The 18,752-nt window shown below is 38.7% G+C and overlaps 1 protein-coding gene across 1 annotated transcript in view; it reads left to right on the forward strand.

Annotated features, from left to right (window-relative positions):
• LOC105446374 (protein lava lamp-like) overlaps window positions 1-18,752 on the forward strand; it is a 50,819-nt gene that overhangs the window by 16,693 nt on the left and 15,374 nt on the right. The window contains exons 5-8 of the mRNA XM_030997298.1: window positions 5,585-6,589; window positions 7,022-7,085; window positions 7,578-7,867; window positions 8,468-8,959. Coding sequence (XP_030853158.1) covers window positions 5,585-6,589; window positions 7,022-7,085; window positions 7,578-7,867; window positions 8,468-8,959 — 1,851 coding nt within the window. The remainder of the gene's footprint in view (window positions 1-5,584; window positions 6,590-7,021; window positions 7,086-7,577; window positions 7,868-8,467; window positions 8,960-18,752) is intronic.

Consider the following 18,752-nt stretch of genomic DNA (forward strand, 5'->3'; position numbering starts at 1 on the left):
GAAACAAAGTCACATAATATGTCATTGGAAATCTGAAGAAAATAAACATTCACGAAAATAGAAGACACACGTTTTAGCGCTTTGATCAAAATTCCATAAACGCGCATATTAATAGTAAGAAACGATGATTATTAAGGATTAATCAATTAGGACTGAAACAAGGATTGTGGTTATAAAAATTAACAGAAAACTCAGTCACTAGGTCCTGTTATTTCTTCATACAAAAAAAGATATTAAACAATAACTTCAAGAACATCTTTATTGCTAGTTATTTGTATTGGGTGGGTTGTTCTTTTTCATAGCACCTTGCAAATAAAGCGCGATTTAGCAAACATAATTAAGCAAAAAAAGCAAAAGAATAGCAAATGCGAGAAGTACAAACACGAAGGGCATCGTCAAGCATGTTGGCAAAGCTTCCAAATTCGGGAGTTGTCGGATTCATGAAATCAGTTCCGTAAAAGCCTAATTGGTACAGGAAATTAAACACCTTCATCGTAGAATATAGTGACCTGTCAGGTTCACAAAAAAGATATCAAAATATGTTCATCTGACCGTTATTAAATGCCTAAAATTCCTGAGCTTCCAGGGGCTCCGCCTATTAGACCACACGCCAATTTACACTGAGTGTAGTTCTGGACCCTTTATATTGATTGTTTTATTCGCCGACTATACGCATTAAGCCGAGTGACGGCGCTATCATGAGAACCGGTTCGGAAAAGCAAGTAATTTTCGGGAATAATCTCGAGATGATTTGTTTTCGGACGAAGAAGTTATTTAAAGTTTCACATGTGGCATTCAAAAGGAAAGAAAAAGAACGAAAGAAAGTGAACTCACTTTTGTTTTAATCATGTATCGACAATGGCGTATGCCTATATATATGGAGGCAGAGAATTATAAAGGTAAGACAGAGAAGAAGAAGAACTGTAGAAAAAAAAAAATTTCCCCGAATGAGAATAGACCCCAAGTTACAAAACAAACGGTGCACTGGAAAAGGATTTGTTGAAGTTTTTAAAACACGATTATTTTCAAAATCATGGTCGTTTTGATCTATTGTATAATAATGCTGATTCGGGATCGTGTAGTTCTTCACCTCAACATAGCATATTCCATACGAAGGGGTCCACATTTATTATAATCGCTTTGCTCTAATTGAAATGTGTTTAATTAGGCTCTTGTCAAATTTTGCGCTGGAGTGTACACAAATATGGTTAACAATTTAGAAGGAATTTCAACATTCTAGCATCTTACCTATTTTTTAGCCTATATTTATCTCGAGGGTTAGTGGTGAAGTGCAAAGGGTCGAGTCGCTGCCCGGCAAGCAGTAGATGCAGATTCTAGTCCCGCTGGGTTTTTTCTGACTTGTTTTTCAATTACAGATCGATCAACTTATTTACTGGGTGTAAGTCACAAATATGTTTAAATCATTACAATTTCTACAAGGAAGCATTACATTTATAAAAGTTATTGTCCTATGGCGGAGTAATGAATATTAACAAGTCAGAAAGAATCAGGAGAGCTTGGGTATTTGTTTCTAGTTCATCGTGACTGTGCCATGGACCAGTGTTGGCCTGGTGGTAGAGTCGCTACCCGGCAAGCAGTTAGATGCAGGTTCAAGTCCCGCTGGTTCCAAGATTTTTTTCTGACTTGTTTTTCAATTACAGGTCGATCAAACGATCTTATTTACTTATTAACATGTTTAAATAATGATTGTTATTATTCCTAATGATCTCCGATAAACTGAACATCTCTTATGCTTTCTTTTCTTGTTCTTGTTCTTCATATCGCTACGTAACTAAGACGACTCATAATGAACATGCTAATATGATATTATCCTCATTACAAAGTTGATAGAAGGGGATAAAGAGAGAGAGAGAGCGAGGGAAAGAGGGAGAGAGGGGGTAAGGGGGTGGCGACGGGGAGGCAGCAAAAGAGAGAAAGAGACAAGTGAGTGGGTTGAAGAAGAAATGGGATGAGATACTCAAAAGAAGATGCGCAAAGAAACTAAAATATGAATATTGATATACCTAACATGAACAAAATAACGAGGAAATTGAGAGAGAGAGAGATGGAGAGGGGAAGAAAGGGGGATGAAGAGAGAGGAAGAGAGAGAGAGAGAGGAAGAGAGGAAGAGAGGGAGGTGGGGGGGGGGGGGTAAGGAGAAGGAAGTTCTTAAATGCCCGTTACGAACGATTACAGTTCCTACGCACTTTGTATATATTATGTTCAGGCACGTCGAAACTTTTTAGCATTGTCTTTTGAGGGGGATGTTGAAAAGGAGGGGGTAAACATTGTGAGGGCATTCGATTTTTGACATGTTTATATACTCCGTAAAGAAACTAAGCTTACTACGTGGATATACCCCAAAACCCGCCGAAACAAGCAGTCCTATTTGTATATCAATATCGATTGATGTGTTCATCACTCATTAGGCATGATAACGTAGACGGGTAGGGTAAAGGGGGAATGTAGAAAAGGAGGACTGCCAAGAATAACATCCACAGGCCTAATGGGACTCAAAGGGTTTTGAATCACACTTTGCTTCAGAAATTTTTAAACGCACAAGCAAAGAAAAGAATATTCAGAATTTCCATTTTAATACATAAGACAGAGCATTCCTAACAAAACACTTTCTCTATAGTACTTAGGATCTTATCACTTTAAAGTAAGTTTATTACAAGGAGAGTGAGCGTAGCGACCGAGCCAAAAAAACACCCTCGCACGCGTCTACGGTACTGCAATTAATTTTAATCAAGACTACATTCACACACACAGACCAATTACAGCCTACTTCAAAATCATGAAAAAGATATTGAGCATTTGCCATTCTCAGCAGATATAGCTTTCAGCGAATTTAAGCTTACGGTTAAGAAATATTCCATGTATTAATATGCGATTTACGTAGGTGCGAGGAACAAGAATTAAATTTAGGAGAGAGCGCTTAGAACATTGTAGAACTTATCGATATGCCGCATTTGTTTAAATGAATTACATGTATAACAATGTTGATACGCGTGTCGTGCGACAAACATGAGTTTACCTTTACCCCTAATATACAGTAAGCCCCTACCTGCACACTTCCAGGGCTTTGGCATAAAGTGTGTAGGTTTTGGAAATATTTCTTTCTGTGGGTATACTCGAGAACCCCGCGGTCAAGTTAGAAAAACAAATCTGATTCTGAATCATGAAAGTTTGTATTTCCCACTGTTTTTTTTTTTTTTTTTTTTTTTTTTTGGGGGGGGGGGGCAAAATAATGAGTGTACAAAAAAGAAAGCAAACACTAATTTCTACCTCCTTTTGTAAAGATTAGTACTTGTCCCAAACCTCGATTTTGGGTCTGGAGAAGGTACCCATTGAGGGGGTCGAAATCTAGTATTATTACTTGAAACAAAGAAACAAACGTACAACAAGTCAGATAATTGCACGTTGAAGCGTCTTTACTGTGATAAGAGATATTCGTTATATGGAAGCACCTGCCCCCTCATCCGACGCCTATACTACACAGAATGCTGAGAAACATTGCATCTTATATTACATTCGATGGAGAGTACCGACTGAGCCAGAATATTTTCATTGTGATATGGATAAGGTTTGCGTGTTAGAACACTATGAACGATTATTATAATTGTAGTGTATAACAAATACATACAATTTATCTTTTTGAGGTGGCCTTCGGAAGGTGGTCGGTTGCAACATTAGGTTTATGCATGTTATTATCATTAACCCTTGAATCATCACCACGCGAATAATAACTATTCTGAATCTGTGCATTTTCCCATTTACATCTTCAGGCCGTCTTATAATTATTATTACACAGAATGGATCAAGACAATAAAGAAGATAACAGGTGAGTTTGCCACTAATTCTTTATGGTAGGTATGATAATAAAATATGTTAAAACAATTTTGAACAAATAAGATATTGCACTGCTGATACACACCGTATACACCACAAGACATTGATATATTACACCTACGTATTAATTTCAAGAATGAATAAGTGAAGAGATGAATAATTATATTATATCACTAGCCAGATTACTATAACGCATGAATCATTTTTATATGCAGGTTGTTAAACTTTGTTTACGTATATGATGTTAAGTGTTATTTGCACTGTTATTAAATGTGTAGGTATCTAACAATAATGACACTTGCTAAACAATAATGTTTTATCAGTAATGAATAGGACATGAAAGAAACGAGGAACAACCATTATTTGATTTATGTTAGATGCAAATTTCTACTAGCAATATGACCATCACATCAAGTACTTATCAAAGGTTTCTATATTATCCATATTAATTACACACCATTACTTCTGATCACGTTGGTATCGTGGACTCTTACAAGCCCTCCTTCCGTTCATTTTGTAAATTAAATACCGTTTCCTTTCTTCGTAAATTGCACGTTGATACTTACCTTTTCTTAAGCTTACGGTGCAATATCTGTATTAGTATGTATAATAGGCCTACGTAATAACAATATTTCCCCATTAATTTGATAATCATACCATCCGTTGTAGTGCTTGGACAAGTTTCATTTTGTTCTATTACATTTTATGTGCATGCACATATCATATAATGTCCTCGGTTGGTAACCAACCGAATAATCACGGTGATTTTACCAGATTTAGGGTTTTGAGACCGTCCTGTTAGTTCATTTGAAACAGGCATGGTGTGTACTATGTACCATTCCCCCCCCCCCCCCCCCCCAAAAAAAAAAAAAAAAAATTAAATCTATCCGCCCCCGTGTTGACATGGTTGACTTTAATCAGCTGACCATGGAAATACGTGTGAGATATAAGTCCATAAGTCCAATTTGAACATAACAAAATGTGAAACGATTATGATATTATATTTGGATGAAACATAACTTAAGCATAAAATATAAATATACCTTCCACTTATCTACTTGTATACTATCACATGGAATTTGGTACTTAATATCCATTTTCCTTGTACTGGATACAGCTTTCTAATTTTGAGCTGAGGCATGCATGGGGTGATAAATGTTAAAGTTTAAGTTAAAACGTGGTCTTAATCTCATTCATTAATAAATTTTCACTAAGTACCGATCTTTAGATTTCCCAATAATGTTCATCCTTTTTTTTCCTTGAAGATGTAATAGTTAAACAATATAATGAAAAAAATATGTCGAGTCTATTCTATCATGATTGTCGGGATTAAATTTCCTACCATGAATATTACATTTCATTTGCATTATTATACTTGTTAATGTCTTACTATCTCATTACTCACTTCATTTACTCCTTATACCGGCTCATCTTCAGTCTCCTTCCTGTACACTCTTCTCTCTATCTCTATCTCTCCCTCCCTACTTTTCTTACTCGCTTGTGCCCATTATTAAATTTTGTACAACGTGAATGAAGCAGAAAATTCGATGCCACTGAGAATACTGATAAAAACACACATAGATGAACACGCATTTCAGATTTTCTCTATTCCTTTGTGTCAACCCCCCCCCCCCGGAAACAAAGATATTATGTGACGTATGTGTAGTATGTAGATGTCATGATTTCGGACGGAATTTCGAGTAAACTCATTGAATATGTTTCGATTGAATAGGCTGCATCCCTCTATGTGCTATTCTTTCTGACGGAGACATCCCCAAAGCGATAAACGAGTTGAAGCATCTCGGGGTCACTGCTATGTACGAAATACCTTTCACTGATGAAGTTCACTCAGATGAGGATAAGTTGCAGTTGCTTGACCTTCTACGTGGGTGCCTTAACGAAGGTGATAGAACGTTAGCAACTAATGATCTGAAGAAGATATGCACGAATCCAAGATGTAGGTTGCTCAATGGGAAAACCAAGAAAGAGGCTAAAGAAGCTAATCAGAAGATGGTCACAGAGGTCCAAGAGCGAAAACAGGAATTAAAGAAAGGTAGAGAGGAAGACAGAGAAAGATCTGAGAAAGAGAAGCGCTCATTGGCAGCAGAAATGACGAAGAAACTCGAGTCTAAGCAACAGCATGTAGATACTTTGATGGCAACCGTACGGGAGAAAGAGCGAAATGAGACGACTCTAAGGCAGCAATTTGAAGAGCTAAAGAAAGGAAGAGAGGAAGACAGTGCAAGAGCTGAGAAAGAGAAGCGCTCATTGGCAGAAGATATGACGAAGAAACTTGAGTCTAAGCAACAATGCGTAGACACTTTGACAGAAACCGTAGAGGGAAAAGAGCGAAATGAGACGAATTTAAGACATCGAGTTGAGGAGCTAAATAAAGGAAGAGAGGGAGACAGTGCAACGGCTGAGGAAAAGCGGCTCTCATTGGCTGCAAATATGACAAAGAAACTCGAGTCTAAGCAACAAAGCGTAGACTATTTGACAGAGATCGTAGGGGAAAAGGAGCGAAATGAGACGACTTTAAGACAGCAATTGGAAGAGCTAAAGAAGAAGTATGGCTATAAGGAACATCTTTTGGAGCAACTGGAGCTTGAGACCTGGAAGCTGAGAACCAAAATTCAACTAGAAAGTGAGATACGATCAGCAGAGCAGAAGAAGAAAGCAGAGACACATCGATGGAGTTTCATTCCTTGGGTGACTTCTGGAAAGCAAACTCAGGGTGGTAAGACTTTATTTTCATTCTCCCTTTCAACTCCTTTTTACTTTATTATACATAATACTATATATAACTCATATTCCACTTGTGCCACTTTTTAAAAATGTATAATGTGAAGCTTATCAAGTCCAATAATGGTCTTTAGAGCTCCCTCTCCTATTTTTGCTACTTTGAAAATACTTTAAATATCGAGCTTATCACAGTCCATAATGCTCCTAAACCCAAACGTATATGTTTCTTCTTTTTTGGGGGTTATTATGTCAAAAATAACCCCCTCCGGTTACATTATCCAAGGAAAATAGAGCTATGTGATTGCGCATTATTTACACTTTAGAAGTTAAAAAGACACATATAGATACAGTGAACGATAAAAGTCATTCAAAAGATTTCTCTTATATTTTTGTTCTCATTCAAACTCACGCCATTCCTTCATGAAAGGCACATCATCATGTGAGGATAATTCAACCGGAGGACTGGGAATGAGTGATACATTACAAGCAGGGTGAGATGAAATATAATTACTCTTTACTTGACAATGAACGCATTATTTATCTTATAGTGACAAAACTACTATGGAATGCACTTTTGTGTATAAAATGAGTGATGCTAGACTGTCAATAACAGTTATAAAAGTACGGCAGCACTTATTTTCTATGAATCCAAAATCATGTTTAGAAATGTCATAACCACCTGTGATTGTGTTAAAGCAGAAGTTAATAAAAATAAAGAAAATCATTAGCAAAAACAATGGAAATCTTGGCTGCATTCTAGTCTATGGTGATTCAAGATAAAAAGTGAAATCCTTTAATGAATTGATATCAATGATTTGAGCATTTTGAGTATGGTCTCATCACCGGAAAAACGCATTTTTCCCGTTATTTTTTCTTCACCGAAGTAAAGATTTAAATTACTTTTTTTAAGTTGATACGTCAAACCTACTTTTTATGACCGCCCCCATGTTTTTCTTTTTTTGTATTACTGTGTACGATTCTAGAGAGGAGCCCCCAGATGATGAGTTTGCAGGTATATTACAGCAGATAGCTGACGATCTTTACGATGAAGCCAAGATCGACAGCCTTGCTGGTCAGCTGGGAATCCTACATGGTGATATACAAAGAGCGCTCATGACCAATGTGAAGTTCAACCGTGTTACCAGTGATGGATCTCGCCATATGCTGAAACAATGGAGAAGAGGTGTGTCCAGGAAAGATGAACGGATTGTGCTAACGAAGGCACTAAAAGCTGCCAAGTTGGTCGACCTTGCAGACCTGTATTTCAGCGAAGGTAATGTATATTTTCATTAAGAACAATTGTAGTTTCGTAATAAAGACCCCATGCAACACTTCAGCAACATGATGTTATATTTGGTGTATAAAACGGCCCATGTGTTAAGAGTCATATTGATAGTATTTTCTGTAGCAAGTTCATTTCCCACATTTACACTACTGATATAAATACCAAGGTGACGTAATGCAGAGAAAATTAAGAAAAAGAGAGCTTAGGGACTACTTTCAGTTAGCATTTTCCCTATTATGGCTGTACACACGAAAAAGCCAAACAGACGCTGACTTGTAACTTCAAGTTCTCTTCTACTACCCAGGCGCGTAGCCAGGGGGGGGGGGGGGGGGGCACGTGCCCCCAACCCCCCAAAATTTCCAAGATCGGTTGAACTTTTTTAGACCCCCTTTTTTTTGTTACCTCGATCGATTACATGTATGTGCCCCCCCCCCCCCCAAACATCAAACTCTGGCTACGTGCCTGCTACTACCATCAAAATAAAAGAAATTTGAAATTCATTGCGATAAGTTCTACACAATCATGATAATTCCGATTCTATGTATGTTGAGGGGAAAAATATTTGTTTTCTTTCTTGCTTCCGATCAGGTGTAGCAGAAGAACAGATCAATGCCGAATATGCCAACGAAGATGTCAATGATCAGCAGCTCTTTAATAGAGATGATACCTCTATAGAAGTGGACCGGACCAAAGGACACACTGACATCCAGGTACTTCAGGATGCTACAGCAAGCAGTAACCACACTCTTCGAGATGGGCATACAGAAAACATAGCTTCCAAAACCCAGGAGGACTTGACAGATGGAAGTAGGAGTCAACATCTTGACCAAGCATCGGAGCGCAGTACAGAGGACTTGGATGAATATGAAGTGACTTCTGAAGAAGTGTCATCTGAAGAAGTTCATCCTGGTGATGATATGAACAACGTTAGTAGCATTCAACCTTCTGAACTATCGCCCAGCCATGAAATGCAAGACCTACCTGAAGACATGTCTGAGATAGCCCCTCTGGTATCTTATGATGGGAAACCCAACGAGGATTCCACCACCTTGGATACAAGCCATGTAGGCGGAATCATAAGTAACGAAGAAGATCTGATTTCCCAACTCTTTCTTATTGATACATCCCCAGAGAAAATATTGCTCATTTTCCTGGTAAAGATAGTAATGGATATTTCCCAGAAAGCACTAAGTTTATAAGGAATCACCAGAGAACTTTCATGAAGTCACGTTTACTAACATTATTTTAGCTTGCGACGTTTCAGGTCCACTCCGGGACCCTTCATCAGGATGACTGGTCTTTAGCGCCAAATGATTGTTTGTCCATGAACACGGTGACGTGGTCGAGGAACGTCTGCATGGTCCATGAACACCTTCATAATCATTAACCGAACCGAATTGTATCCAAACACCGCACACACAATTTCAACGATGTGAATCTTTTAAAATATTGCAAGAATGGCATGCAGAGCTTGATGTTTCTTAATGTACACTGTTGGTCATAATGGTGGAATAGTTATTTTTACCCCAATTTATGGAATGATTTTGACAATGATTTATTCCTAATAGATCTAGATAATTGTATTCATTCTCAGATTTTATTGAATAATAATTTTTGAGTGTTTGTTTTGCGTGCCTGCTAAAGCATGTGTGTGCTACTATGCTAATCATCTAGGGGACCTACGTCCTTAAGTCATAACTGATAGAAATGAGGATTAATGCCTCACAAAAGGGCACTAATATAGCACATCGACACGTTTTTTTATTCTGGGGGCTCACAGCAACGAGGCCATTGCTTAGCCAATGAATCATGACTGTACGCAGCGGGGACTATAGGGTACGTCGCCGCCCCTCAAATACAAAAAAAAAATGCAATAAATGATCAATAATTCATTGCATTTTGCCCCGACCCCCAACATTAAAAAATCCTCTATGTGGGCATGCCTTGAACCATAATGCATGGCCCTACAGAGTGATTTGTCCTGTTGGGGCCGGGGGGGGGGATGCAAAGACCAGATCTCAAAAATATCTGTAACTGCTTTTAATGTTTTGAATGCATTAAAACTAAAAAAAGAAAAAAAGAGGAAAAAATGAGAGAGAGAGAAAAAAAAGTCATTATATCATGAAATTTGTTAAAGAACATCTCTTCTAAAACCTTTTTATACCGTGGTGGAAGCATACCATGCATCCTACCATTGTGACATTACATTGCTGTATATTATTTGCTACATGTTTTTTTCCTATGATACCTTTGGTGTTGAAGCTAAAATTGTTCGTTGTAATGTTTGCAATTATAATTCTGATTTTATCCATAGTATCTTTCAATATGTCTTATATCTAAATTTATGTCGTTTTCCATAGTACCGTTATTAATATTGCGACCTTAAACATATTTTAACTGATCTATTGTTCATTTCCTGAATAATTTAGGTTAAACGCAGATTATGAAAGAAGACTTAGATGTAGACATGGTAGGTGTAGGCCAATACAGTAGAACATATAGCCAGTTAGCTTATTTAATAACAGAAACTCATTTGGCTGTACGTAGATGTGGTCATACACCGGGAATACAAATATTAACTATGAAAGGTACTTTCGTAATTTCTTGATATGTTAATACAACATAATGAATAGATGAACATGTATTATTTTGCGCTTGTTACATCAATCGTTATAGTACTCTGTATATACATAAATGCTCTTCGAATTGAACGTAAATAAGCAATAATCGCATGTACAGTATGCAGGCGTATCTGCGGGCAAAATCTCATATGGGCTTAGCTGGCATACCAAATCAAGCAACTCTTGATTTCTGTGTATCCTCGAATTGCAAATGTATGTATTGCTCTCAGTATAACACTTGACAAATGTTAGTTGATCGTAGAAATGATATTTGATATTTTAAATTATATGCAATTGTCACCCTGTATATTACAATGGCGGGGGAAATTTATGTAGATCATACTCTGAAATATTATGTAAGATGTAAAGTGACTTGACTTGTTATTACATTTTGAATATGCAATCTACTAATACCTTATCTTTGTCTTTCTCAATATATCATTAATGTCTATTTCTCTAACAGATCGTTAATCGGCTTAATATAATCTTACTTGCAAGATAATCATAGAGTTTGCAATAAAATGCTTAAATAAATCATTGGAATATACGTCTGGCATTGATTCCTCTCTCATGCGTAAAGTGTTTTCGAAAGTTAATCAAGGTGCATGGAGGGTATAATTATTATACAGTCATGTTTTAACCCATTGTCATCAACGGGTACAGGCATGAATTTAACACCAGAGGGACGGGACATAGATTTGTAGTGGCATATAATGCAGGTTTGAAGGGGGAGGGGGAGGGGGGGGGGGTTACAAATACATGATAATACATGTAACGGAGAGGAGCATTTGCGAGAGAGATATTTTTGTGTATTGAAGAGGAATGTATTCAAAAAGAGGGAGGGGGGAATGGTGAGAGAAATAGAAAGAAAGAGAGAGTAATGAAGAGAGAACTAAAGAGGGAGAGAGAGAGAAAGAGAGAGTACGGAAGAGAGAACTAAATAGGGTGGAGAGAGGGAGGGAGAGTGAAGGGGGAAGGGGTGGGAGCATGCATGCGCATATTGCAACTTACATTGTTTAAATCAAGGCATTGTTAAGAGTTAAATGGGAAAGGCTCTCCGAAGGGCAAACAACATAATGATCATCTTCAAAGCCCAATTGTGAAGTTGACAGAATTATAAATTACATGTTCACTTTTACTGTTTGATTTACTTATAACATAAACAAAGTGCCATTCTAAATTGTTCTTCAACATAGGAAATGCACAAAGCATGGTTTGACGACTTGTGAATGTAGTTGTATTTCATGCCAATCGAGTGCAAAAATTTACTTGACGCGATATCAAAAGAAGATCATTAAGTTCAATGACCATGTTCCCTTAAATCGGTGTTTACTCCTTTCAGAGTTTAAAAGTTTGACTTGCATTGAAGCATTACAAGAAACACATACTCCATTCTCGCACAAACTTTGCAAATGCTTTACGAAGTTTGTAATGGCTTAGTAGACAATACATTAATTTTGCTTTCGTTTTTTTTTTTCCTCACGCCTCTGCCTACATTTTCGAGATAACAGCAATATGCCCATGGATAATGATGTTGTTGGTTATACTTTTTGGCGTTCCGTAAAATATTACCATTTTTCGCATGCATAAAGTTGATATATTTTGTTTTTACCCCAATTTATGGAAATATTTTGACAATGATTTGTTCCTAATAGATCTAGATAATAGTATACATTCTCAGATTGTATTGAATAATAATTTGCCAGTGTTTGTTTTGCGTGACTGCTAATGCATGTGTATGCTACTATGCTTATCAACTAGGGGACCTACGCCCTTAAGTCATAAATGACAGTAATGACGATTAATACCCCACAAAAGGGCACTAATATAGCACATCGACACGGTTTTGATCCTGGGGCCTCACAGTTATGAGGCCATTGCTTTGTCACTGAACCATGACTGTACGCAGCGGGGGCTAGGGTAGGAGGCAGTTCCCACAAATAAAAAAGAAGAAAATGCAATAAATTATCAATAATTCATTGAATCCCCCCCCCCCCGGTCCCCAACAGCAAAATCTTCTGTGTGCCTATGCCTTGAGCCATAATGCATGGCCGTACAGAGGATTTTTTTTAATGTTGGGGACAGGGGTAAAATGCAATGAGTTATTGATAATTTATCAACGAACTCGTACGCTCAGCTTAATCTTGCCGGTTATTCCTTACACTTGCTGCAAGCCGCCGAAGATGGCGTTATCAACGAACTTGCATACCCAGCTTAATCTGGCCGAAATATTCCTTACACTTGCTGCAAGCCGCCGAAGATGGCGTTATCAACGAACTCGTACACCCAGCATTATAAATCTTGCCGGTTCTTATGATGCATCTCTATTAATAGTCCCTACACTTGCTGCAAGACTCCGAAGATGGCGTTTTCAACAAACTCGTACGCGTAGCTTAATCTGGCCGATTCTTATAATATTGTATCTCTGTAATAGTCCCTACACTTGCTGCACGCCGCCGAAGATGGCGTTATCAACGAACTCGTACACCCAGCATTAATCTTGCCGGTTCTTAAAATGTATCTCTATTAATATAACACTTGCTGCAAGACGCCGAAGATGGCGTTATCAACGAACTCGTACACCCATCTTTAATCTTGCCGGTTTTTATAATTTGTCTCTATTAATATTCCCTCCATCACCGAACTCATACGCCCACACACTTCATGTACTCGACCTTTAGTATCCGAGATTGAAATTGAGTAAATATCAATGATCTGTTTCAAAGTCCTAGCTGATCCAATATTAGTAAGCATACTCACACGTTAGGTGACGTGCAAAGTTTCACTTCACATGATTATGACGTATCAAGTTGATTAGTCACATTACGGTCCATGTCGCATACAGTGAACATGAACTTAATTATTCATACCCCTGGTAAATCTGATATTTCTGGGTTGTTTATTGTAACTCAAGAATGAAAGGTTATTACTTGTTGAATTGGGGCCCTTTTTCATAGTGTAAGCCTTAATATGTCACATTATCATGAAACGTTAGTTGGGACAAGTCAAACTTTGAAATTACAAAACTTGGTATGGGTAAATACGAATGATATTTTCGTTGTGTTGATGTGGACATAAATAAAAATGACATAATTTTCGGGAAAATCCGACGTCACCATCCGATTTTCATTTTTTTTTTAAATAGTAAAAAACGAACATTATGGTATAGTTATCATTTTGTCTATTTATCATTTGGTCTAATGTCCATTTAAGTTTAAATCCGTTTGGTCTAATGTCCATTTAGACTTATCGTCAAAAGTCTACTACCCATTTGGTATATTGTTCCTTTATCTTACTAACCAGTTAGTCTAATTTCCAGTTTGTGTAATGCCCATTTCGTCTACTATCCATAAGGTCTAATAATAATTTGACAAATATCATTATTTATGATTAAATTATTATTAGACTTTATGAATTGTAGACGAAATGGGAATTAGACCGGCTGGAAATAAGAATAAATATTCAATATGCAATATCTAAAGAATATAGTTATTCATCTCATGAGAAACAAGAAAAATAAAATATAACGCAGACCAGATTTAACAAAATCATAACAACGCAGTAAGCAAATGTGGAGAAGATTAAAAGGCCTTATGCCTAAGTCGTTACCTATTTCTCCCAATACCATAAACGTTGATGGAGCAAATGCGTCAGACAATGCAAATATTGCTGAAGCCTTTAATGACTTTTTCATTTCTAATGGTACTAAGACTACAAAGGACCTGCGGAGGAATACGTCTCTACTGAGAGTAGACGAGGACAATGATTTTGGTCCAACTCATTCGCAATTTAATTTAAATTTGATTACTAAGGATTTTGTTTTGAAACAGATTGATAATCCGAGAATAGATAAAGCAACTGGTGAAGATCCCATCAACTGTACACTTTTAAAGACTACGAAGAATATTATCGCAAAGTCTCTTAGTGGTATCATTAACAAATCCCTGTCTACAGGTCTGTAGTTGTTCCACGTGAATGGAACAAAGCTCGGGTAGTACCAATATTCAAATCTGGAGATATTTCTTTCTTGAATAATTACCGTCCCATCTCAATTTTACCCATCGTGAGTAAAATTATTTTTAAAAAGGGCCGTCCATCAACAACTCAGTGATTTCTTGGACGAGAATCAATTATTACACCCTAATCAGTCTGGTTTGAGACCTAAACCTTTAACAGCTACTGCCCTTGTAATAATTGTAAATCAATGGTCGTTGAATATTGATAACAGAGACATTGTTGGAGTTGCCTTCATAGATCTTCGGAGGGCTTTTGATAGTGTTGACCATGAACTACTTTTATATAAACTAGCTTGTATATGTTGTAGTAATAGGACTATTTATTGGTTCAAATCATATTTAGGTAATAGACAACAAGTGACCCAATTCAAAGGAGCCAAGTCGCATCCATCAACCATCAAATTAGGTGTGCCACAATGTTCAGTCTACCTGAATGTACTCCTGAAGGTATCATAGATATTATGTATGCTGACGATACGACACTTAAGCTATGGTCACAAATCAGAGCGGCGACCGACCGATTAGTTGCATGCTCGGTCGCCGCTGGAAATTTTGGCATCGCCCAGCGATTTTTTTTTTTTGGAGAAGTCGAGCAGGCTGTAGAGCCCTAGCGGTGCCTGGGCGGTGCCCTGTCGATTTCCCGTCGGTCGCCGGTCGATTTTAGGTCAAAACTGGGCGAATTCGCGGAGCTTTTCCGCGCGGTGTCCCAGCAGTGACCGACCGGTGACCCTCCGATTCCCGAGCAATCTCCCACCGGCCGCCGGCTGATTTTAAAGATATTGCACGGCGGCCAGCCAGTGATCGGCGGGGCTCCAAAATACGCTCGGTGCCCGGCCGGTCGCCGACCGGACACCGAACTAATCGAGCGTTCGCCGCCGAGCGATTTAGGTCAAAAATCGAAGCCGCTAGGTCAAAGGCTGCCGACCGGTTTTGGACTCGCCGCCCAGTGACCGACTGATCTCCCAGCGGCGACCGGGCGGCGACTGCTCGACAGCCTTTGACCTAGCGGCTTCGATTTTTGACCTAAATCGCTAGACGGTGAACGCTCGATTAGGTCGGCGTCCGGGCGGTGACCGCCCGGCCACCGAGCGTAGGCTGGGCGGCGAGTGAAAGTGAGCAGGCGCCGCCCGAATCTATAATGGAGCTCTCACACTCTGCCGTGTAGGCCTACCGTCCACCTGCCGGGCTATTAAAAAAACAACAGAGTCCAGAACGTTGGGTTTTTAGCGAACTTGTCCCCGGCCGCAAAAAAAAATCATAAAATTAATCTTTTCACCGTTTCGTTGCCATCTTCTGACCGTTCTCACCGGGCGCATACCGGGTGTTGAACGTGCTTCTACCGTCTTCACCGCCCAGATTGACTTTTGTTGAAAATTTTGGCCGTTTCCATACCGGGCCCATACCGGGTCTCGAACGTGTGCACCGGGTTTGTAGCAGCCACCTACCAGTCACTTAGCGTCCCCTCACCCCTCGGAGCGTCCTGTGAGCGAGTCCCCGGACTGCTGACGTTCATGACACGTTCACAACCCGCTTACAACCCGTTGCAGACGGTGGATTTTTTTTTTGCCCGTTCATCACCGTTCTGTAACGGGTTATGAGCGTGTTGTGAACGTGTTCATACAGTGTGACCGTGTGACCGGGTCCCACCGGGTGCAAATAAGCGCCAACGCCCTATTAACGTGTTGCCCGCTTTGATAACGAACCACCGTGTGCCCTCGCCGTTCTCCACCGTCCGCAGACATTTTCGCGCACGGTGGCACACGGTAGGCCTACACGGCAGAGTGTGAGCGGCCGCCGCTCGGTGGCCGCGCAAAAATGGTTAAAAACTCGCCGCTCGGCCGCCGAGCAGGCTAATTTTGGGTAATGTGACCATAGCATTACCGTCAGTGCTAATGATGCAACTGTTGTGGAAGAAATTAACTGTTCATTAAACAAAGTCATGGTATGGATTAATGGTATTACAAAGTTTTGGAAATTTTGAAAAATGGGTGGATAGTGATTCTTTACAATTTTGATATATTTGGATGCCCCTGTGGATGAATTAAAAGCACTAGAAATATTAGCCCCTAAAACACTTCTGCTTTCGAGAAAATTGAATATAAAGATTTACCGGTGCTCCCGGTAAATTTTGATGAATTTCAAATAGCTCCTACGGCCGTACAATGGTAGCTGCGACCATGAAAATCTCAGAATATGTAGTTGTGGTATATAATTTCCTAACGGGAATAGGTAATCGGCCGAGAAACAGTCAAGAAACATTGTTTTACAGCTTAATTAATATCTTGACCTTGAGAGGGAGCTATACAACATGAAGTGTTTGTTATTTAATGCCTCCTTAAAAGCCTCCTTTGAGAAGGGTGAATTGTCCACCACACAGAAACAGGGTGTAATAACGGTAATAAAAAAAGAAGGTAAAAACCCTTTATATATTCGCAATTACAGACCAATTACCCTCCTTAATGTGGATTATAAACTTTTGTCTAAAGGAAAAAATAAAGAATGTATTGGAAGAGGTGATACATGTAGATCAAGTTGGTTTCTTGCCTGGTAGGAATATAGGAGAAGCGGTGAGAATTATTGACGATGTCATATTTTACACACAGGTATACAAGGTACAGGGTTTTCTAGTAACAGTTGATTTCGAGAAAGCTTTTGACACTGTCTCACACTCATATATGAATTTCTTACTGAAAAAATATGGTTTCGGCCCATATTTTTGTAGATGGATAGAAGTATTGTATAAAAATGTAGTTAGTTGTGTCATGAATGGGGATTTTCCACAGGCTATTTTGAAATAGGCAGGGGAGTAAGACAAGGAGATCCCTCAAGTCCATATTTATTCTTGTCAGGGGCGTACGCAGGGGGGGGGGGGGGGTTTGGGGGTTCAACCCCCCCTTTGGTATTTTTATGTATGTAAACCCCCCTAAAAAAAACGTAAAACCCCCCCCCCCCCCTTTGGTTTTTTTTTGGTTTTTTATTTTATTTTTTTTTTAATATTTAAACAAAAAAAAAAAAAAAATTATACCCACGGCTAACCTGGTGACCTTACCCCCCCCCCCCCCCCAACGACAAAAATGTCAAATTTTGAAATTTCGAGACCAAAAAAAAAAAAAAATGGGTCCGCTTACCCCCCCCCCCCCCCCCCCCCCCCCCCCCCCCCCCCCCCCCCACTGAGCGACTTTTCGGCTGACTGAGTACTTGCAATTTTTTTGACCTCCAAAAAAAAAAAAAAAAGTGACTGCTTACCCCCCCCCCCCCCCCCCCCCCCCCCCCCCCCCCCCCCCCCCCCCCCACTGAGCGACTTTTCGGCCGGCGCGATTTTCAAATTTTCGGGAGCAAAATATTTTAAAACCCCCCCTTGGAAAATCCTGCGTACGCCCCTGATTCTTGTTAATCATAGAAAAATTAGCAGTGGTTATTCGCAATGAACAAAAATTAAAAGGTATTTTGATAGGCAATATACAGACGAAGATAGTAATGTATGCGGACGACTGTTCAATTTTTTTGAAAGACACAGAAAATATGAAAATCTTAGAAAAAATATTAGATTCCTTCTCTCACGTATCTGGATTAAAAATTAATAGGGACAAAACACAAATTATGAAGCTTGGTTCTTCTAGTCACAGTAATGAAAATTTGACCGGTATAACATTGGGTAAGATGGTTTCTCTGGTAAAAGTTCTTGGAATATACTTCTCTTTGGATATTAATGTTAAAGAAGAAATGAATTATAAGGAAATACTGAGCAAAATAAAAAGATTGTTAGGGTGGTGGAAGCAACGGGATTTAACACTTTTTGGGAAAATTCAATTGGTTAAAGTTTTTGCAATCTCTAAATTACTATATGTGTCTTCTATAATGTCGGTACCACCAAGTGTTTTCAAAGAAGTTGAAAAGATATGTTTCAATTTTATATGGAATGGACATGATAAGATAAAAAGGAATATTTTATATTTGAATTATGATAAAGGGGGTTTGAAAATGTTGAATTTCAAGTACATGATCTATGCACAGCGTGTAGTGTGGATTAAGAAACTGCTTGGTGGCAATAATGACATGAAATGGAAATAATTTTTCGAATATATATTCAGAACGGTAGGAGGAAAGTTAATATTTGTTTGCAATTATAATCCCAAAACAATCAATATTAAGGCACCCAATCTATACTTGGATTTTTTTGAACATCTGGAATTATCTAAAGGAGAAGGAATATTTTGTAAAAGAAACACATAATGA

This window comes from Strongylocentrotus purpuratus, unplaced genomic scaffold, assembly GCF_000002235.5.
Source record: "Strongylocentrotus purpuratus isolate Spur 01 unplaced genomic scaffold, Spur_5.0 spur5_scaffold_4, whole genome shotgun sequence".
Lineage (NCBI taxonomy): Eukaryota > Metazoa > Echinodermata > Echinoidea > Camarodonta > Strongylocentrotidae > Strongylocentrotus > Strongylocentrotus purpuratus.